The sequence below is a fragment of the Dichomitus squalens genome, assembly GCF_000275845.1.
Source record: "Dichomitus squalens LYAD-421 SS1 unplaced genomic scaffold DICSQscaffold_3, whole genome shotgun sequence".
NCBI classification, from domain to species: Eukaryota; Fungi; Basidiomycota; class Agaricomycetes; order Polyporales; family Polyporaceae; genus Dichomitus; species Dichomitus squalens.
The window spans coordinates 1878987-1900832 of record NW_006766885.1 but is presented as its reverse complement, the minus strand read 5'-3'; the positions used below and the strand labels follow the sequence as shown (position 1 = coordinate 1900832).

Below are 21846 nucleotides of genomic sequence, written 5' to 3'. Positions count from 1 at the left end.
TGATAATACGAAATCCTGACGTTATCCGAAATGGCTACAGTGCATCTGGCGGAAGTATTTGTCGTCCCCTTACCAACAGGTTCTACGGAGCCTAGGGTGCACTGTAAGTAGCAAATCGTAGCCATCCCGAGTTTAAATGTTAATGACCTAACTATCGTCTCTTCAAGAAGCCCCATATCTATGCGTCTCCTAGACACCTCAACAGCGGAGTTTCGATGGGTCAACGAGCCACGCCATGTTTCTTACGCCATTCTCTCCCATGTCTGGATGAAGGAGGGTGAAGGTCCCCCAGAGCAATCCTACCAGGACGTCCAAAAAATCATGAAACAGTCAAATCGTCTCAAGCTATGGACCACAAATCGAAAGAGGCATTCTATCCCTCGCGGGGTGTCCGAGAAGATCAGGCGCTGCTGCGCTATCGCCCGCGAGCACGGATTCGATAGTGTCTGGGTAGATTCATCCTGCATCGACAAGACTAGTAGCTCAGAGCTCTCAAAGGCGATAAACTCGATGTTTAAATGGTACCAGCACGCAGGGGTGTGCTACGCCTACCTCTATGATGTGGACGACGAGGACGAGCCCCGGGCGCCGAACTCACAATTTCGCCACAGTCGTTGGTTCTCGCGAGGGTGGACCCTCCAGGAGCTACTTGCCCCCCGCGTCCTGGTCTTCCTTTCCAAGGGTTGGCGCGTCCTCGGAACCAAGGCGATGCTTGCGACAGTGATCGAGGATGTGACGGGCATCGAACATACGATCTTGACCCACGAAGCATCCTTGGATTCAGTCAGCGTTGCGAGACGCATCTCCTGGGCATCTCGGCGGCAGACTACTAGAGAAGAAGATGAGGCGTACTCGCTGATGGGTATCCTCGGAATTCATTTGCCGACGATCTATGGCGAGGGACGCTTCGCCTTCATCCGCTTGCAAGAAGAGGTACTGAAGCAGACCTCTGATCAGAGCCTATTCGTTTGGGGCCTTTCCTTGCAAGATGAGGTCGAGCTCGTGAACGTCCCCTCAGCCGACGGGGCCTATTTCTGGGAAGAACGGGAAAAGATGGCTGAGGAGAGCTTGTATATGCGGAACCTCTTCGCGCTCTCCCCTAGAGACTTCGTCTCTTCTGCACAAACCTTAGTGCTTCCCCGACATACCTTCGTCCAACAACTCTGCACTATTCTTCCACTCTCCGACTATACGGCCACCTCTCACGGCATACGCATGACGGTGCCGGTCCTCACGACTAATTCCGTGCACTCAGACGTTCCTGTCCACCTAGCTATTCTAGCTTGTCAGGACAGCACAGGACGCTCTCTAGCCCTGATTCTGCGGAACCAAGACCACACATCCAACGAGTTCATTGTCGGTGCCTTCCTAGCGCCAACAATGACAATCAGCGACAACGACATCCATGGCAGAGACCTAAGCGCGAACGGCCAATTTTCGCTCGGCGAGTTGTACTTCCGCACGACGCGCCTGACGCAGGATTTCTTGGCCGCCCATCGCGACAGCATCCGGGTGCAAGAAATATATGTCCCTCATCGACCCTCTCAAGCGCGCGCGCGAGCCCTCCCTGCTTACGGCGAGGTCCAAACTGCGCTAACGCGATGCGATGGCGCCTTCGACATCCAACTGACCGGGTGGTGTCAGTCGCTGCTGGAGAAGGATGGTTATGTGGTATCGCCCATCTGGTATGATCAGGCAATTGACTTGGACTATCCCAGGAGGCGCGGGTACGAACTTAGGAAGAGTGGTCGTTGCATCCATATCGAACTCGGTGTCTGCGGCTGCGAGGAAGGTGTTAAGAACCGTTGGCTGAGGGCGGTGGTGACTGCCCATCTGGCGCCTGCTAATCCACAGGAACCCAAGGCGTCGGTCCAGACTGACTGGCAACGCCCCCTCGCGGTCAGGCACACCCGGCGCGATGCAGACCACGTATCGTCCTGGCACTTTGCTTCGAAGTTTGCGTCTAAGCAGTTTCACGTCTACTTCGGTACCGGTCAAGGGTTGACCGTCCAGCTCAATCTCAGTGTTGTATCGTCTGAGAGGGCATCTCACTCGTGCAGGACATACGCGCTGGGCGTGGAGATGTTTCACAGCGAGTCACCGTCTGCAGAGATTACCCCCCTTGCAACAGCGAGTAGCAAACGTTGGTCTCCGCCTTTTGTCGTCGTCGACCCGTCGTCGTTTATAAATGTATAGCTTAATCAGTTGCACTAGCAAGCAACTAGTCGCTTCTACAGGCTGAAGTTCGCGCTATGCTATTCTTCAAAAGATTATCGCCGCCAATTGGAAATAGTCATTTGAAGCAATCATGACCGCCGACAAATCGAATAATTATACCTCATACTACGATTTGCTCGAAACTATGTTACTCGGGACTCGGGCACTGGCAATACCATGCTGATTGCAAAAGGACCCTGGTGCAGGGTTCAACAGGGCCAATGAATGATACTTAAACATGTGTCATCACCTAGAGTACCGTCGTATCAATCTCCGTAGTGGCAGTGTATCGTCATGAGATTGTCGTAGGCAGGATCCGCCTGTCGACTGACGATGTGAGGGGTCAAGGTGCCGATCCCTACATACTACCATGAAGGCACTTCGCGGAGGTATCACAGCTCGTTGCCGCAATGGCATTCGCAACCCGCGATAGGGCAAGTGCCGTGAGCACGAGAAGCCGCCCCGCCTTCACCGTAAAACCATTCCAGGATATGTGACGCATGACCGCCATGTCGACACGTCTGACAGAATACAAGCGCCTCTTGTAGAGTATCTGCAACATCGTCAGCATAGCGGTCCATATGCCCTGGAACAAACAGACACGTACCAGACGGGATGGCGGATAGAGTGCTTCCGCGGCCAGTATCCGGGGCTAGATTCAGTGTCATAAGACAAATAGAGCAACGCGGTAATGGTCTACTGCAGTTCGGACACAGAGTCGCCTAGGAACACCGGTCAATACTTACGAGACAGGGAGCATATATAGGCCAGACTCACTCTGGGATTCGCTTCGGAAGAGAATGGCGCCTCAATCGGTTTGTTGCAATAGTTACAACGAAGCAATACCTGTTTCGGAGCCCAGTCGAACGACTGGATTTCCCCGTATTCGACCGCCTCCTTCAAGATCTTTCCTCGCTCAATGTCGAGGTGACAACGATGGTGGAACAATCGCCAGCCGTCGAGCATGTCTCTGTAGGCGTTCATCCATCGTGTGGCTCGAGACTCCCGCGCAAGTGTAGGTGACAGGGCCGCAACGAGGGCCGCAGTCTGTACGTCCCCAGAACTGTCGATGTAAGCTTGCAGTAGCTCTATTCCGGCGACGGTCAATCCGGTTATGAAGACTCCGTGAATGTCGCCGTCGTGGATGGCACGATCTGCGGTACGGCGCAAGAATGATGACACCTCCTTGTCATCCAAGAACTGGAAAGCGATGGCGAGACGTTCGCGAAGAGGCAGTGAATCCTCTTCTAGGACTTCGCTCCAGTCGCGTACAGTGAGATGAGTCAGAAGGGCGCGGAGATATGGATCCTGTAGCCGCACAATGAGGCGCTCGCAATGCTGCACTAGCTCCGCGTTGCGGGACGGGCTCGCGGTCAAAGCAGCAAGCATGCCCGACATCATGTGGAGGGATTCGTCTAAGGATCATGGTAAGTACGAATGGTCTAGTCGGCTGCCATGAACGCCTACCTTTGCTCCGCATCAACGTCTCGATGGCCGGCTTATTCTGTTCGGTGAACACTAGCCAGCATGCAGCTTGCGAGTATTTCCCTTCCTTCTCCCACCTTGTAGCGATAGCCATCACTATATATTCAGATCTCGCGAACGAGCTTGACTTACTTCTGGATCGCCCGTGCCAGGTCGTCCTGCGCCAGGCTCCATCCGCACAGCTGCAACGCAAATCGTCTCTGCGACAGCCGCGCGGTCGAGACCGAAGGTTTCCATGTCTCCGAGCTCCCACTCCTCATGTTCAGCTCGTCGATCGCATTCAAGAAGTCCTCGGGTAGAGAAGAGGTCGATACCTGATTCCGCCTCCGACTTGTGTGTTTCGAGCTGGGACGGGGTGGTAACTCTAAACTGGAAGGGATGAGAAGCGGCGAAGCGCTAGGCCCGTCGAAGAGAGCGCTGCGGGCGGGCATACGAGGTGTGGGTTGGCCGGACGGAGGAGAGGGTCGGATGGGGCGGAAGCCCTCCCATATTCCAATAAGACCTTGGTAGGCAAAGTTGTACCCCTCGATGATAGGTGACGGGGAGAACACGAGACGCTGCGAGTCTGGGGGACGTCAGATATGGGCAGGCAGTCAGGTGGTTAGGGGACTCACGTTGGATCCATGACCATAGCTCAGATAGGCTTGGGTTGTGCGGATTCGTCGTGTTGGCAATGGACGAGTTGTACACAGGCTGTAACCGGGATAAGTGTGTCAGTCGTAGGGCTCAAACATGTAGCGGAGAGCTCCTCACGTCTATCAGGCCATATGCGAAGGCTGCTCGTTTACGCATCAACATGGAGATGTCGGATTCTACAACATGCTGCAGGGCCTTCACAGCATGAGATTTCTTCGCAATCCTTCCCTTTCCCTCACCATCGTCCAACGCCAACGTAACAGTCTTGGGTGTAGTCGGAGGCACACTGCGCCCACGTTCCACATCGTGGTCCCCTCCCCGGCGAGAGCGCTTAGGCGGCTGCCCTCGGACAACAGCGGTGTGCTCGAAGGGGAGCTCCTGCACAGCCAATGCGCTCTCTGCAGTTAGATGGCGGAAGCGTTGCTTTCCAGGAGAATGTCCCCTTGACACACTCGCTGCATTTGGAGTCAGCGCTGGAAAGCCATCCTCGTCGCCCCTTCCGAACATCGCTGGGGAGTCACCCACCGCCCCCATGTGAAACGTCGAGTCCGCCGCTCGCTCGAGTGAGTACGCGCGGGATCCGGGACGAGAAGGGCGAGCGGCAAGCAGTTCCCAGGGCTCACGAGGAGGTGTGGGATCCGTGATGCCGGGGATGACTGTGTACGAGCAGCCAATGCCAAGCGCGAGGTCGCCTCGCGAACTCCATGGAGGATGAATGGGGGTATCATGTACAGCGTAAAGCTCGAGATCTCCATCTCTATTTACGAGCATGACGTTGGACGTTAGAGGGTGTGGCTTCGGGCTCGGGACAAGAGCGAACGAGGTGAATGGGTGAGAGAATGTCTTCGCTGAAGAATGATCAGTGAAATCATCGCATATACTAGGAGAGGGCGCTCACTTCTGCGCGTATCCGCAAGAACGAGGTGGTATTGGGAGAATTCTCCGGGCACCGGGACCGGCGGTGACGAAGGCCGAGTGGCAGTGGAACCTCCGCCCGCCCAAGGCTTTACCCAAGAAGTCCTGGTCGCCTTTCCGCCAGACTGCGACGAATCGCGCGACCGATTGCTTTCGACGCTAAGCTCGAAGTACTGCGCTTGATGGATGTCCCAAAATCGGACATGGCTGGCTTCGCGCTCCAGTGTAGCCAAAGTACCCCTACGTGTCGAGGAGAACTCGACGTGTGCCAAAGGTACCACGGCGGAAGACGAGGAAGGCGCTCCCTTCCCGCGCGAGCTGGAGTGAGCTGCGACCACTCCATCCGCGCCGTCTGCAGAGGCATCCTTGGACGTGAATGTCAAGATAGGCTGCGTGAAACGTCGGATATCCCAGATGGAGACAATTCCTTCGCTGTAACACGCGACGCGATGGGCGTCGAATGGATCCGTCGCAATGCCGTGCACTTTGCTGGCGGCCTTAGCTGGAGATGCGGTCGTGCGTGTGTCAAAAAGCTGAAGCCACCGGTGAGATATACCAGCAAGTAGCAACTGGGGGTTCTGGGGAAGCCAGGAAAGGGTTGAGACAACCTCCGCAGACGCGTAGTGTTGGACTGGTCGAGGGTCAGAGCTCGTACGAGTATGATCATCACCGCGCGAAAGGATGGTGGAGTCATCTCCGTCAATATCTCCATGAGAGCCGGTGTCGAAAAGAGAGAGGGCCGGCAGCGCAGAATGGATATCCCATATCACAAGGCTAGGATCATTACGGACCTTATCGAGACCGACGGCAAGAGAGTTGGGATTAGCGGGAGAGAAGCCGAGAGTATTGCAAGCACGAGTATTCCGAGCGGGAGGCAAAGATACGGCAGCACTGTTGCGGGCATGTTTCGATGCTTCAAAGCGCACAAGTTCTACACGCCCGTTGCTGAATCCGACCGCGACAAGATCGTCGAGGATAGGATCTGGAGACCATGCAAAGCACTAGGGCCATTCGAGGATGGAGGCATGGAGCAGTGCAATTTGTGTGACCTATTCAAGAGCATGATCGTTGGTAGGCTCACCTTCATCTGGTTCAACTCTGACTGCGACGCAACCTGTTTGATCTCCGTGGACTGGGGGATCCATTCGTACAACGTGATTTGAGTGCTCCCGCCCACTATGAACTTGTTCTGGCCGCGAGGATGCCAGATAAGGCGCTTGTCTGATTGGGCAACCATCACAAGGTTCTATGTCAAAGCTGGAGGATGAAGGAGTACATGTGAACTTGAATGAACGCACTCTACACCTGGAGATGCATGCTCACAGGGACCAGAGGTGGCCGGTGTTGTTGCGGACCTCGGATCAGGAGAGTGAGTCGCACGCAACTGTCTCGAAACAGCGCATTCGTTTTGTTTCCAAAACACAGATGCAGTTAATGTAGACAAGCCGAGGGGCGGATAGAATGAGTGAGATCAAGAGCAATGCCTAGTCACGTGAAGTGACTCCGTGCCAACTCGTGGCGTTCGCGTGGTCTTGTTGTTGTCGCCAAACCAGCTAGTAAGCCGCGCTGACGGGCTGGATCGAGCTAGATTATTTAGCTGAAGCAAGCTAAGCACGCTTGGGAGGGCGTCCTGCTCTGTACGTCCAACCGCTTTTCCACATTCTCGGAATACTAGCTGAAAGCTCTTACAGTATTGCTTGGACATGCCCTGAACTTTGAGGATAATCGGACAATACACAGAATCAGCCGAAGGTTTTGATGTCGTGAAATCCTTCATCTCCTCCACCAACACCCATGTATTTCAACAGTTCCCTCTCTGATTTATACCGTTATCTCACGTCTTGATCGAGGAGCGCTATACAGACACAACGTAAACGGAATCAGAAGAACCGGTGGAGAGCGCCTCAATTTGCACTTCTGGTGAAACGCCGTAGGCGTTCCGCTGCGGATAAGTAAGTCGACGCGTTGCCATCACTGTCGAGTGAGAGCTTGGCTCTCCTGCCGAGGAGTCTCGCGGCCTTTGGACGGACGTGTAGGGTACTTGCTTACGGGGGCCTACGAGGCCCTTTGGCGCACTAGGTATCGAGGCCGCTTGCCACGAGCGGAGGCGCCGAAGCGGGGGTATAAGTGAGATAGGACACGTCCAGCAGCAACAGAGAGCAGCCACTGCACTTGTCATCCCACACCGTTCAAGCTCATTTCAGGACCCCAGCACTTACAATGAGTGCTCAGCAGAACGCCAGTAAGCGACCTCGGCACGACACTATTGACCCTCGAGCTGACCTGAACTCATGGCAGTTACCTCCTCTGAGGCTCTTCCTTCCAAAGCCGGCATCGTCGTCTTCCCAGGCTTCGAGCCCCTCGACGCTTTCGGGCCCATCGAGGCGCTCTATACGCTATCCAACGACTTCAAGCTCGACCTCTACGTGATCGCGGCTACGCTGGATCCTGTCTACACCGGGCTCAATGACCCACAGTTGAACAAGGCGGGCTCGCACTTCGGCGTGAACATCGTCCCGACGCACACGCACGAGACCGTGCCAGACGACTTGGAAGTGCTGCTCGTCCCTGGAGGCGCTGGGGCAGCCGCGCCCACAGTCGCGCCCACCGTCGAGTTCATCAAGAAGGTGTACCCGAAGCTCAGGTACCTGATCACGGTCTGCAATGGAGCTGCGGTCGCTGCGGCTGCGGGCGTACTCGACGGGAAGCGCGCTACGACGAACAAGTCGTATTGGACGATGTTAACTTCCTTAAGCCCAAACGTAAAATGGGTACCTACGGCGCGGTACGTCGTGGATGGAAATTGTTGGACGTCCGGAGGCGTTAGCGCGGGGATCGATGTCACCCTGGGATGGATCTCGAAGTTATATGGCGAGGAGAGGGCGCGTACCGTGGCGAACATCATGGAGTACGAGTGGAGACATGATCCGAACTGGGACACCTTTGCATACGTGTTCGGTGTGGCCTCTGCCTGACTTCGGCTGGGGGATGCAAGCGGGGCCATACGATACAGACTGAGTTGCTAGCAGTTACATCCGAGTCACTACGTTCTCAGGTCAAATGCAGAAGCGCTTCCTACTCCATACCTGCTCACCTGACTCGGCCGAAACACTCAGGTACTCCAGGCTGAGGTGTGCACGCGAAGTATTTACATGCGTTAACGAGTTCAGCCGTCACGTAGATAGACGGATACAAATCACTATGAAGGGGATGAAAGGGACATAGGAACCCGTTCATGACGCAAATCCGAGTATGGTTGTACACAGCCAAGAACACAGATCGCTACAGTTACGTATAAATATACAAGTACATGCATGCATATGGCTCGGTCGTTTGATATTCAGTACAGTCGCGCTATGCGCATGTGAGTACGCTGCAGTGATAAGGCGGTAAATCAATACTCCGCCATAGGGATGATCTTGCCGGTCTTGTAGAATGTCCGCCTATCCTTCTTCCTCCCAAGCAACTCGATATCGCCGCTGTCAAAGAAGGAGTAGCCCGCTGCTGCACATCAGCCTACACAACAGTCACTAACACCCAATGAAGGTACGTACTCATCATTTCGTCGTCGTCGTCGTAATTGCTCAATTCAACGGAACCATTGGGACGATGTCCGTTGATCGGCCGGCCAGTCTTCGAGTCACGCAGGACCCCTTGGTGGTCAACGAACGGCTCTGGACGCTGGTTGGCTGAGAGGTGGAGCTGGACAAGGATACGCTGAATGTCGAGGAGAAATCCTTGGAGGGTGTCGAGGAATCGGCGGGTCTGGAGGTGTTTCGACGATGCGCACCTATTTTCACCAATAGACATTAGGGGCGTCTGGGAACAGCACTGAACTGATGGGAACTCACACTGAGATACCTTCGTCCTTGATGATGTAGCCTATACCGTAGCCTTCGGCGGCAACAGGTCCGAAACCGAATAACCTCAGCGCAGGGTTTCCACAATTTGAGGTCGAAAGGATAGACCTGTTGAGAATCTGCCACCCGTTATCCGTGAAGATCGCAGGCAACGACGGCTTATCGCGCGAGTTGCTCGTGCTGGAGGTGACGCTCGTCGGCGACGTCGGACGTCCATCCTCATCCATCTCAGACGCTACGGCCGCCTCGCGTTCCCGCTGCAGGAGGCAGTACAGTGCATACAGGTGCCTGAGTATTTACCACGATCAGTGATGCGACGCGTTGCGAGCGAGGCGTAAGTACACACCGGTCCTGCCCAAGGCCCTTACTGCACTCTTTCGTCAAATTCACATGTCCCTCACACGCCTTCCTAAGCAGCGCCACCTTCTGCGAGTTCGACGCCGCCTCGCTGAAGAACGTCTTCAAGAATTCGACCGTATGCGGCTGCACCGTCCTGATCGCCTCCGTGCGTCCATGCAAGAACGCCTTCGTCATCGCCGGCTCGTACGTGCACTCGATGCGCCCGTACAGCCCAAAGTACGCCGCCTGGAACGCCATCTGGACGAAAGCGTCCGGGGAGAAGCCGTGCGACGTGATGAAGTTCTTCCCGTACGTCTTGAACTCGAGCGCCTGGCAGTCGTTCTGGCAGATCAGGTCGCTCAGCCGCGTCTCTGCGAATCGGATACCTGCGCGCAGCTCTGGGGCTAGCGTCCACTCGAGCTTCTTTGGAGCAGTGTCAATAGGGTAGCCCGGGGCGGTCTTCGGCGCAGACTGGCCACGGGGAGGCTTGTAGGACTTGGCGTAGGGGGAGAGCGGGGCGTGGAAGAGAGTAGGGGCGGATGGGTTGATGGAGCGGGCAAGGAGCATAAGGCCTTCAGTAAAGATATCGGCGGCGAACCTGTAAAACACTAGGATGAACGAGATAGGATCACTAATGAGATGCAATGTTGTACCTCAGTACCGTATGACCGTCAACACCTGTATGTTCGAAGTTGATACCAGCAGCTCCGTCGGCGCAAATGATTATTTGCAGCTTGTCATACCACCGGTTCGTGCATGTTCCGATCTGTATGCCATTCTTCAGGTTGTACGTCCCACACAGGAAGTTGTCACACAGCTCTGCAAGGTTCTGCGGCGCCGCGTCATCCAAGCACACGACGAACAACGCATGATCGACGACGTCCAGGCACGGCTCATTTCCCTTGCTGCTGATGAGAGTCTTCCTGAGACTCGACCATATCTTGCGGTTCTCAGTAGACAGCACGCCAATAGAATTCCGCGCCACCTGGGCTAAGAGATCAACTCTCTAATTACTGAAAAAAAATTGAAACGCGAACCTCGTGGATGGGCATCTGGTCCGCATCCGAGACGATGGCTTGCAGATTGCGGAGGACCTCGCGTTCAGTCAGCACCGGCCTATTCTCGGCGTCAAGCACATCGAACCAATCTGGGCAATCAGCGTCAGTTCTGGAGCTACGTCATCTCGAAATGAATAGAAGCCACGCGAAGCGGCGACTCACAGAATTGTCCGCGTCGAAGGACGACTATGTGTCGCGACTCCCCGTGCACCTCCATCTTGCAGCCTCTCTGCGCCCAGCACAAGTCGAGTTAGATCCCGCGATGTGCTGAAGAGCATGAGAGCCACGCACCTCTGTGGGTATACGAGCAGTTCCGAACAATCGGGTATATTGATCCATGTCGAGTGGGATCCCGCGCATCGTGTCGGGCTCCAACATTCCCGCGCGTAAGTCATGAATGAAGCCAAGAGAAGAGACGATAAGCGAAGCGGCACGAGGAAGCTGCTGCCCTCGATCGGGAGTGGGATCGTTCCTATGATGCAAATCGTCCTTCGGAATTCAGTTTCCGTGAGTAATGCAAGGAGCACTCACTCGAGGACGAAGAACGGGTTAAGCGCCAGGACGACTGGGTCTGAATGCGAGAGATACGACTCATACCTGCCCTCCGAGAAGCGTGGCTATATATCAAGCTCTCGCTCAAGATCGTAGGCATGGCGGAGGCACATACCAGAACTCCTCGATGTAACTATGAAGCACATGAGACACAGCGCATCGCAGACACAAGCATGAGCGTAGGTGGGGACAGTGCGGGGCTAAGAGCTGAGAAGCACCTACCTCGCCTTGTCCCTCGCGTACTGCTTCAGGCGCTCCTGGGCCCGCGGACCGTCATGCTTCAGGAACTCCTCAACAGCCCTCTTTGTCTCTTCATGCTCCTTGGGGTCTTGCAGGCCTTCGAGTGCGCGGAGATATCGCTTGCAGGTGTCCTCAAGCGGGGGAATGGGTAGCTTCGGTAGCTCCTCCTGACGAGCGAAGGTCCGTGATTCCGGGGGATTCGCCTCGAACTTCGTCACCGGGTTGGTTACAGAGGACATTGCTCGTGGTGTGGTCGCAGTGCGTGGGGTGCTCTCGGGGGTATTTGTGGTGACGCGCGAATAGGAATGGATGGTTAAGGTTGCGGGCGGGAGGTCGAGACTGTGCGATATGTATAAGACATGGGTGGGGTACCCCGCAGGCAGCTGAATGCGGAGTAGTGCGGGGGAAGGCCTTCTGACCAGTGCCAATTGGGTAATCACAGGTGTCGCTACCGCGATCACAATCTCTCAGATCTTTTATCTCCGCAACCTGACCATCCCGAGCGGGACCCCTCGACGTCCCGGAACGTCGACGGAGGCCTATAGTAGTCTATGTGCATCGTGGGAGGACCGTAGAAGGGTGGGAAGTGCAGTGCAAGTGAGTTCCGGATGTTGACCGAGGAGCACTAGCGCAGAGGGCTGTCCAGGAGTGCTCGACGCCGAACGCGACGACGTAGGGCGTGCACTTGACATGATGCGGGGGCATGCGGGGGTCCGACCGGCGCCCCAGAGCATTCTGGCGCCTACAGAGATTGTCTTGCGCAGATCCGTCCGAATCCGAGCACACGGAGCGCCCTTCATCAGCAAAAAAGCGAAAAGGATGGTCAGTGATGACCAGGTTCCGCAATTCGGACCAGATTGGGCAAGGTATGAGAAGTAGATGGTAAACCCGTAGCAAATCCGCCAGATATGGTGTGCAATGGCCAGACCTTGCAGGGCGCCTGGACATTGACAGCCATTTCTTGCTGAGCATTCGGACAGCAGCTACCATGCTATAGGGGAACTGAGGCCGATGATGTACATTATTGACTGAGCCAATGGACATACATGGTCAGCATCTGGTGCGAATTCTACTATGGAGCCCAAGCTCACGCTACAAAATGGTCTATCTGGATCGTTTACGAAGAAAGCTAGCCGACAGATTATCGCACAATTCGATGTTGTATATTCCATAATTGATAGTCATTGAGGGCAGACTACTATACATGGAAGAAGAGAGACATGAAAATATTTACCAAGTACTCGCGCAATTCGGCGGGGTTAGGGTTAGTAGCATTAGAGCTTGTAGGCGTACGGGGCGAAGGTGACCGGGCAGACTGTCTTCTTGTCGTGGGGCTGCAGGCGGGTCTTGGAGTGAAATGTGCACGACGGCTGGGCAAGGAGGGAGGGGACATACGTATGCGGTGTAGGCGGGGCTGTCTCGAAGCGGGTGGGGTTGTATGCGCAGACCTGCTTCTTAAGATCGTCGGGGGTGGCAAAGGAGTACTAGCGGAGTGAACGTCGCCCTGGAGCGTGAACACGAACTTACGGTGGGTGGAGGGCTTCGTGGGTGTGTGCTCGCGGTTGGGCCAGTTGGAGATGGACTTAGAAGGGATACAATCGAGAGGTGGGGGGTTTTGAGGGCGACAGTTCAGGGCAGGGTCGGCAGGATAGCTGTGCCTCATCGATGAGCAGGCTTGAGTGACTTGTGGAGAGTCTATGTAGAAGGGTGAGGATCGTGAAGGGAAGGTCGCCCACTTGGGGCAAACACTCACAATATTTGGCTTCGCGTTGCAGGTGACTAACTACTATAGGGTGACACCTCAGCGCTTTTCATGTCAGGGTCAGTAAGAGTTGTAAGTGATGCATAATCGAAGAACATTGAGATCTGAGAGCCCTAGAGCTTGATACCAAGCTGAAGGAGTCCAAGTATGGCGTCTATGGAGCGCCCGTCTCCGTCCGTCAGCCCAGTACTTGGCGGGACGCTGGTCCAGTATCTCTGCTTTCCCTGCACACGGGTCATGCGTGCGGACAATATACTATCAGGCGGACATCTGACCGCTCCGTGCTAATCCCCGCTCTACGTGCAACGGCACTTCTGCCTCATAACTACGGTGGTGGAGAAGTTGTGCGAATTCACACTCAGGACCCCGGCGCACGGCGCAGAAGCAGCAGGAGCATAGAGACAGAGCTCACTGGGAGTCGCAGAGCAGCAGGCGGAGAGTGCAGAGGCGGAGAGCAGGACGAGGAGTGCGCTCGGGAGAGGGACAAGAGAGATATTAGTGAGGAGTGCCGAGGCGGCTGTGGTACAGCGGGGCGCTTTGCATAGCCTCGATGTTTCTCTAATGACGATTGAGTGGTATGAAGTACAGCGCCTTGCATAAGTCCGTGAACGCGCTGATTTCTTTCTCTCCGGCGTCTACGCTAGGCGACCTGCCTAAGTAAGCCACATTACGGTCACGAAGACTTCTACTACGCCATAACGGCACGTCACAATTGAAGAGCTACTGACTCGATATACAAGAAGTTCATTATGTGTATAATGGATAAGAAATGTTTGTATCTCATTTTGTCCTACATATGAACGCGCATAAGTGGTCTAATGCTCATGTTCTAATCTCCACACAATTCACCTGCTTACTTCATATCTGGAGCAAAGGCGCAATCGCGAGGGACGTGTACTTAGTGGCAGCGCCTCCTGCATCTCCAGATCTCGCTAGACATTGTGTTGCCATGTCCCATGTCGAGTGTAAGAGAACGAGGCTAATGGTCTGCAAATCGCACTGCAAACGTTTTGACCGTTGAGGGTAATCAATTGCGGTCCTTACCATCACCTTCTATTTGTTCAGAGAACATCAGTGACCATGCCATTCCTCACCAAGCGCATCTCCCTGCAATATGGACTGTCAACAACCATGAACGTGCGAGACGCGTGTATCGCAGACTCGTCTGTGATGCCAGCGAGGGCCGTGGGCTCCAGACCTGTGACCGTCATGTGGCCTGTTTGGGCAGGTCGCTTAGCGTAGACGCCTGAGAGAAAAAATCAGCGCGTTCACGGACTTATGCAAGGCGCTGTAATAGCGCAAGATGAATACTTACCTAGCATTGCCGGGATCCATCCGCGCAGGTGCTCAATGGCCAGAGTCCGTCGGACGAGATGGGAGTTGGCCGTAATTAGTAGGCGCTTGCGGTTTCCGGAAAGGGGAGGCCAGTTTCGGGCGCCGTGGTCATGGATGACCATTGTTTGCACAATTTGCTGAAGTTCATGCACATGAGCGGCGAGCACGCCGCCCGCGGTTCCTAGTGTACAAACTGGCATAAGATTGGGGATGTTTATTGTTTCATGATGCTTAGAATACATTGCGATGACAGTGAGGGTATATGGGTTCAGCTGGTAGAGTGAATATAACTATGTAAATCGAAAGACGGTGCGCCATAGCGGCGACCTCAGCAGGGTATGAGGGCATTGGTGGCGTCGATGGCGGTCACTCCTGCTGCTGAGGTGAGTCCCGAGCCATTTGCGAAGTTTGTGTCTGCGAATAACGCCTTAGAACACATTGGGCATAGTTGCTCTCGAAATTGAATTCACCTGCTTGCGCTTCCCGTCCAAGTTCCTGCGGCCTTCCACTTCCGCCGCAAAGTCGAGGAGGCTCTTGCCGGCCTTCTCGCACATTTGCCGATATATTTGTATCTTCCGTTCGGTGTCCGAGCTTGCAGAGGAAGGCGGTGGGGAAAGCGAGTTGTCCCGAGAAGACGATGGGCTCTATGAGCGCACGGTCAGCGCCTGCTCGGAAGAGGTTAGTGAGGCCGAACGGAAAACATACGGAGGTCGACGACGACGATGTGAGTTCCGGAGTGCTACATTCCGACAATGGCCGCAGAATGTCGTCTACGTCTTCATCCGGGTCACAAATGTGCATCTTCGGGTTGGCGACACCGGGGGCGTTGTAGAGAGGGCAGAAAAATACATCCGGGTTGCTGTAGCGTTGCATGCCGGCACAGGAGTACAACAGTGGAAAGAAAAGGAGTGGATGCGCAATGCGCTCGATGTTATGTGCCGAAACGGTGGCTCGGATGCCTACTAGATATATGCGAGTTGTTTAGTACGCTTTGCCATGATTGCTCAGTTACGTGGTCCTCTTTGGCTCGACAAAGCACATGACGATAGAGTCTAAGTAAGGCCAGAACCACCACAAAGCGGCTTACCGAACTAACGGCAGCGCCCAACTGGCAAAGCAACCTACGCGCGGGCCATTGCGCTTTGGGCCGGCTGCCACACTCAGTTGGTTACGGTGTGGTGGTTGAAAATTTTGCCATTTTACGTTAGATCAAAACGCGTGTGCTGCGGTAGGTCGAATGTGGCGATGATTGTATAGTAAAGTTCAGACATTGTGAAAACGAGGCGCCACAAAGCTCTTTGAGACGGCGTTAGCTTGACGCCGGCGGATCTAGTCAATCTCCGGGGAGTCCATATACGCATAGCAACGCCGCTAAATACCTTGTCCGGTAGATATCCCCATCTCCAAGCGGGCCATACTCACGGGACCTACGTGTGGGGACGATTTAGCCCTTGAACTCGTTGAGGTACTAAACGAATCTAGTAGAGTACGCTTTAACCACGCCCTTGAACTCTGTGGTTGAGACGATTGATCGGATCTGTCCACACGCACAAAATCAATTGGGATCAGAAGCTCAGGGTAGCCGAGGATAAGCGATCATTGACATCCCTTTGCACAATGGACGAACCTGGTCGAATTTCGCCTCCAAAAGCTTCCAACTGGGACATGGTTACCATCCACCGGAGCTGAGGATAAAGACGTGCCGCCAGCAATCTCTACTACTAGACATGAGCCGACGGCTACAAAATGCGTATCCCATAGCCTCGTTTACAGCCGACACGCACACGAGGCTGTACTCCTCCGCCCTGTTCTATGGCAGGTAGCGCAGAATGACGTGGTCGCAGCGTTTCCCAGCATGCTACCAAAGTTCACTCGAGTCTCCTCTTGGAGAGCCACAACACGAGTCTGATGACGTCGCGATTGTTTTCCGCGTACATACCGTGGGGACAGAGAGCCCTGCTTGATGGTGATTGCTAGGACGCATGAATAGAGAAAGAGGAAGGGGACTCACACTGACATCCTGTAGAGATCGCAAATGATGAAGACGGACGGCGGTAGGAGGTCAAGGTCAGGTATTCGCATTGTTGCATTGATTGGCAGCGATGGATGACGAGTGTTGAGGAGATGGAAGATGAGGCAGGAAGTTGAGAGGATGCCCGCTGTGCCCGTTGGCCTGCTCGGAGTGCCGGCTAATTCCGATTCCTTGAGAAGACTGAAGGCGACTGTTGTGTAGATCAGTAGGGACAGCATAACCGCTAGCGGGCTGGTCAGATAACGTAGTATGGGTAGAACGGGAATAGTGATTGGACATAAGTGTGAATGCCGATGAATGACGATCAGATGCAGGTAGGTTCGAGGGGTAGGCTTGAGGTCGAGACTACGCGTGCTGGGAGCCCGCGTTCGGTTCATACCCGGTTCATAGCACTCTGCCTCAAGGCACATCGTTCTAAATAATTCATTCAATGATTCTAGAAAGCGGTGTCTTCTGTCTTCTGGCTCCTAAGGACAATGCAACGGCACAGGCGTTGTGAAGCGCGCCACATGCTTTGCGGTGGTTGATCAAGTGCATCGCAAAGGACCTATTAGTACGGTTGGCAAGAGCATCAGCTATACTCAGACACTGACTCCAGTGTATGTTGGCGTAGGGAAGGGCGACCTACCGTCAACGGAGGGTGTTTTCACGAGCCCAAGTCAACACTTGACGGTCGTCATAGCAGCATGTTCAGCTCCCTGTGAGCCACAGTGACAGAAGGAAGTTGCTGTCGATCGTTTGCTCACGGAATTAATTGTGACAGCGTGCTGCCTGCCACAGTCGGGAGAACACTCGACAGTGCCGAGCGATGCCTGCAAGTGATGTTGACGGAGGATCCTTTGCGAGTGCCATTTGGGCATCGATAATCCCTTCCCCCCTTGACTAGCTTCTGCAACACCTATCAGCACCAAGTTAGCGTATCCCTCCGTAGGACATGATATTCGGCTTCGCCGGGTGAGTTCCTAGATGTAGACAGCATTTCCTTCGCGAACTTCGGGAGCCACAAGCAGTGCCTGCTCCTTGCACTCCGGCGTAGCACCTGCGATCATATAGAAGGGCAACCGCGTTACAGAACTTGGAAGTGCCGTAAGTGTAGTATGAAGCGTCTATCTGCCAGGGGCGGTGATTGGATGAGGACAGCGGGCGGCGAGGAACATGCAAAGTGCAGCGGCTGCCTCCCGCCATCGCCGGCCCACCGCGTGGGGTCGGTCAGTCGCACACACCGTCCTCGCTGTGCCCGTCATCTCGCTCGCCCACGCCTTGTGGACTGCCCGCGAGGACTATAGCTAGAGCGACCACACAGCTCAGGTCGGGACGCGCCGCCTGACTGCGTTCCAATTCCGTTCGTATCTGGATCCTGCGACCGCGTCCTGGCTCCGGGCTCTCCGTCTCTCTCGCACCGCTGCGCTCTTCCTTCCCCCCACTTGACGACCCAGCTCCGCGCTCTCTCTCCACACGACATCCCTGCCAAGGTGGACATGCGCGATGCTGCCGTTCGCTCTCCTTCCTCTGGAACTCGTAGTCGTGCTCTCCGGGCTCGTGGCGGCTCAATCTCCCGTGCGCTTCTTTCGCCCGTGCTTCTCCGTGCTAAGGGGCTGACACGCGTCTTCGTACTGGCTGGCGTCTGCGAATTATATAGGCAGAGTGCACACGCGATGGTATAGGCAACAAGGTGAGCCTAATTTCAATTGCGCGCGCCGCGCGTGGATGGAGTGTATACCGGAGGGATTGGCGTTGGCGCGTGCTGGAAGGAGAGCTTTTCTGGGAGCCGGTGGCAGCCAAGGGTGTGGCGGATGCACTACGATCGATCGTGCAGGCACTCGCTCGTGGGCCTTTGCTTGGCTTTCCGTACCAACCCTGCTCTTCACGTCCATCCCACCAGATGCCCTTCACAGTCATTTACTACCCGAACACCCCCCCTATGCATCTTGGTGCCTTGGAGGCTTGATACTAATACTGCATATTCGCACAGTTGGACAACACGCTCGGTCAGTCGCCATGTACGGTGCAACAGCAAATCCTACAGGCGTGTAAAGACCGTGGTGAGTTCGCAATGTGTATTCTCTCAACATTGTTCTGGTTTCGAATGTTACTTAGACGACTCGACCATGCAAAATTGTACTTGGTGCGTGTCATAGACTACGTACCAAAGCGTCGTACTGATTACTGAGCAGCAATACTATGTTCTACAACATACGCGCTGCCTGTGCTGTCTGTCAAGGGGAAAGTCTTGCCCCGTGGCCCCAGTGGGCTCCGGACAACACCTGTGACTCAAACCCAGCCTCGTTCCCTTCGCAAACGGTGCAGCTTGACCAAGGCATGGTGCCCAGCTGGGCGCACCAGCCACTCTCCTCCTTCGAAGACTTCAACCTCACTGGAGCCCTCGCATCCACAAGTAAGCACCTCGCACATCGACCCACATCTTACGGACGACTGACACCATTCCTCTCCGTAGCGCCTCAATCTGGTATGTCCAAAGCTGCGCAAATCGCGGTGCCCATTGCCGTTGGGGTAGGCGTCGCGATCCTCGCCGGGGCGCTCTTCTGGTGCTACCGGGGACACAAGTGGCGGCACCAGCGGAACGCGCGGATGAAGACTCTCCCACTCATCCCCGGGGACGGCCTGCTCGCGTATCCGCAACGGTGGCTGCGTGAGACGTGGCTGAGCAGGCGCTCTCACCGCCTCCGGCCGTCGCGGAAAGACTCCAACTGGGAGATTGACGAGGACCGTCGCCGGCTCAATCGCAGCGGGAGCACGTCGTACTACGATCCGTACTCGCCTCCTGACGGCGGCGATGCGGAGGAACACGAGCTGGGCGTGCCACACACCTCGCCGCATATACGGGAGACATCGAGCACTTCGCTGCTGTCGAATATTGAATTACCCAGCATACGCCGCTGGCCGACCGCCGTCGAGCGCTTCATCAAATTCAAGGATGGGATTCGGAAAAGCCCGAACTACAAGGCGAAAACCGTCTCCCCGATCTTTCCGGACCCTGCCTTCCGTATCGACGGCTCGGCTGGGAACACGCCAGTTGCGAATGGCCTCAACGCGGAAGGGAAGAGCTTCCAAAAACCAGCCGACTCCTCGATTTCTTCATTCTATCCGCGCCCCGTGAGCACAGTGCAAGAGGAAAAGGACGAAGATTGCCCAGGCGGCGCGCCTATGGTCGTACAGCGAGATGACTACGACCCGCAGCGGCCGTATTCGGGCGAGGTGCTCGTCATCTCGCATGATGGCGAGGACTTCAACAGCGAGTACTACACGACGCCCGGCCCCAGCAGTCCGCGAACACCATCCACAGCCCGGCAGGTCAGTGTGCTTCTCCGGCTTCTTCCCTTCTCCCGTGCTCCATTTTTGCGCTGCCTTCCTTTCCCTTCCCCATCCGCAAGACTTGCTTCCTGGCATTCCTGTCTCGGCACCTCACATCTCAATTGAACGATCTTCGACGATGCTGACTCATCGCCCGTTCGTACACAGGGCACGGGAACCTCGGTGTACTCGGGCTCACCACTGACGGGCGTGACAGCGTCGAGCTGGCTGCCCAGCCCCCGGCGCGCGAACACGTCTTCCACTGTATCCGGGGCGTATCCGACCGAGCTGCGCCGAGACCCCGACCTCTCGGCGCCTCCGAACTGGGCGAACAAGTTCCCCCTCCCACCTCCTCCGCCGACTTCGGTGAGGAGGCTACCGGTGCCCCCCAGGGCGCCACAGACGTTGTCGCCTGAGCAGGCGGTGTTTCCGAGCCATGCGCGGACATCATGATATGTACTCTCAGCGGTGATAGACTACGTGGGGGTCTGCCGGATGGGCTATTGCGTATAACTTAAGATGTTGTTTATCAGATCCAGCGCGACATCGAAGTGGCTGTATCCATCCTCTGGGAGATACTTAGAGGCGTGGCAGATGGTCGTCGTGCTGTCCATGTGGGTCAAGTCGTCGTGTCGTCATGCGCACCCTCCGCCGCAGGCATATTTTGTCTCCCCCTCACGTCTTTCTGCCCCTTGCTTACGACTTACGACCATGACTTCCCAGTTCGGTTCCGTGCTTCGTACATATACCGTATTTACGTGAAGGACTCCCACTGCAGCATAAGTGTAGTAGTGCGCCGCCAGGACGCCTAACTTATCGGGCTATTCGTCTACTACCTGGTTGACGCGTCTCTTCCGCACAATTCACGTTGACTCTTGGACATCTCTCATTGTTATCAACGCACATGTCTGTACTCGTATTATGACTGTTGTCCCTCGCGCTTTCGTCGCACGTACACCTTGCTTCAATCTCATACTTATATCTGTCTGGGACTAACTGTCTCCGCAGGATCCACGAGACCATCGCATGGACTGCGTTCAAGACAGCCTCTTGCTGGCGCCCTATTGTGCTGGAAATGTGGCGATATATCTGTACAAAGATCGTCTGGGCGAGACTAAGCGTATTGCGTTCGGGGTCGTGACCGGGCGGATTGGTCATTTCAAGGGATCTGCCTCGAAATGACCGATCCGCCCGAGGCTCGTATGTCGTTTCGCTCGCGCCCGCGCATGACATTGTGTTATCGGATGTTTGAGTTGCGCACACATGACCTCGAAGTGACTCAACTGAGCACCCGGTCGGTTCAAATTAGACGTCCCATAAGTATGCACAGCCAGCTACTACAAGCCACTTGCTTTCGTCGAAGTACGCGCCATGTCCGCCCACCCCTCCCCAGCCCTCCTGCTCATCGACTGCCAAGAAGGCTTCAAGCACCCCACGCACTGGGGCCTCGCACGCTCCAACCCTGCATTCGAGCCGAACCTCGCGCGCCTCCTCCAGCACTTCCGTGAGGCGCGCCTTCCCGTCTTCCACGTCGCGCATCACTCAGTCATTCCTGGGAGCATGCTGCACCCAACCGAGAATCCCGCAGGCGTCGCGTTCATACCAGAGGCGCAGCCGCGCGAGGGCGAGCGAGTGTTCACGAAGAACGTCAACTCGTCCTTCATCGGGACAAACTTGGAGGACGCAATACGAGAGGCGGGCATCAGGACGCTCTTCGTTGTGGGTCTGGAGACGGACCGGTGCGTGTCGACGACGATTCGCATGGGCGCGAACTTGCATGTACTCCGGACGGGAGAAGGAGGTCAGGAGGAGGGTACGATCTGGCTCGTGGAAGACGCGGTGGCGAACTTCGAAAGGGGCAAGTGGGACGCGGAAACGGTACATGCTGTCAGCGTTGCAAGTCTGAAGGGCGAGTTTGCAGAGGTGGCGAGGACGGAGGATGTGATCAAATGGCTGTAGTTGTGATCAGGAGATGCGAGCAGCGTGACGCTAGAAATGGTTTGTATGATGACACTGACCCAATCCGAGCGCCGGAACTCAACTGTGCGACTGCATACGACTCCATCGATTCGCGTGGCCCGCAGAGCCTGCAAGTGCCATGAG

At 55.5% G+C, this 21846-nt stretch overlaps 7 protein-coding genes across 7 annotated transcripts; 4 read left to right on the top strand and 3 right to left on the bottom strand.

The window, feature by feature from the left end:
- Positions 1-180: 180 nt before the first annotated feature.
- On the top strand, positions 181-972 carry DICSQDRAFT_22421 (HET-domain-containing protein; the record flags this gene model as incomplete). The annotated part of the gene is made up of 1 exon (XM_007362165.1): positions 181-972. A coding segment is annotated over one exon (792 nt), but the record flags the coding sequence as incomplete, so codon positions are not given.
- A 1637-nt stretch (positions 973-2609) lies between these two features.
- On the bottom strand, positions 2610-6490 carry DICSQDRAFT_144213 (uncharacterized protein; the record flags this gene model as incomplete). The annotated part of the gene is made up of 9 exons (XM_007362164.1): positions 2610-2770; positions 2825-2939; positions 2995-3632; positions 3685-3779; positions 3835-4267; positions 4317-4395; positions 4456-5186; positions 5237-6254; positions 6335-6490. 9 exons carry the CDS (start codon positions 6488-6490, stop codon positions 2610-2612), a joined length of 3426 nt encoding a protein of 1141 aa, XP_007362226.1.
- Positions 6491-7031: 541 nt separating this feature from the next.
- Positions 7032-8335, top strand: DICSQDRAFT_133193 (class I glutamine amidotransferase-like protein). The gene is made up of 2 exons (XM_007362163.1): positions 7032-7495; positions 7552-8335. The coding sequence occupies exons 1-2, from the start codon at positions 7474-7476 to the stop codon at positions 8226-8228; spliced, it is 699 nt and encodes a 232-aa protein (XP_007362225.1). The 5' UTR covers positions 7032-7473; the 3' UTR covers positions 8229-8335.
- A 134-nt stretch (positions 8336-8469) lies between these two features.
- DICSQDRAFT_152738 (acyltransferase ChoActase/COT/CPT) lies at positions 8470-11541 on the bottom strand (the record flags this gene model as incomplete). Its single annotated transcript, XM_007362162.1, has 11 exons — positions 8470-8754; positions 8808-9043; positions 9105-9401; positions 9460-10050; positions 10106-10437; positions 10490-10599; positions 10673-10739; positions 10802-10982; positions 11042-11107; positions 11178-11195; positions 11285-11541. 11 exons carry the CDS (start codon positions 11539-11541, stop codon positions 8648-8650), a joined length of 2262 nt encoding a protein of 753 aa, XP_007362224.1. The 3' UTR covers positions 8470-8647.
- Positions 11542-12576: 1035 nt separating this feature from the next.
- DICSQDRAFT_166592 (uncharacterized protein) lies at positions 12577-15272 on the bottom strand (the record flags this gene model as incomplete). The annotated part of the gene is made up of 5 exons (XM_007362161.1): positions 12577-12786; positions 14159-14310; positions 14380-14536; positions 14870-15043; positions 15105-15272. 5 exons carry the CDS (start codon positions 15270-15272, stop codon positions 12577-12579), a joined length of 861 nt encoding a protein of 286 aa, XP_007362223.1.
- A 3478-nt stretch (positions 15273-18750) lies between these two features.
- On the top strand, positions 18751-20196 carry DICSQDRAFT_166591 (uncharacterized protein; the record flags this gene model as incomplete). The annotated part of the gene is made up of 3 exons (XM_007362160.1): positions 18751-18826; positions 18887-19743; positions 19912-20196. The coding sequence occupies 3 exons, from the start codon at positions 18751-18753 to the stop codon at positions 20194-20196; spliced, it is 1218 nt and encodes a 405-aa protein (XP_007362222.1).
- A 258-nt stretch (positions 20197-20454) lies between these two features.
- DICSQDRAFT_144215 (Isochorismatase hydrolase) lies at positions 20455-21702 on the top strand (the record flags this gene model as incomplete). Its single annotated transcript, XM_007362159.1, has 2 exons — positions 20455-20482; positions 21137-21702. 2 exons carry the CDS (start codon positions 20455-20457, stop codon positions 21700-21702), a joined length of 594 nt encoding a protein of 197 aa, XP_007362221.1.
- Between the last annotated feature and the right edge of the window lie 144 nt (positions 21703-21846).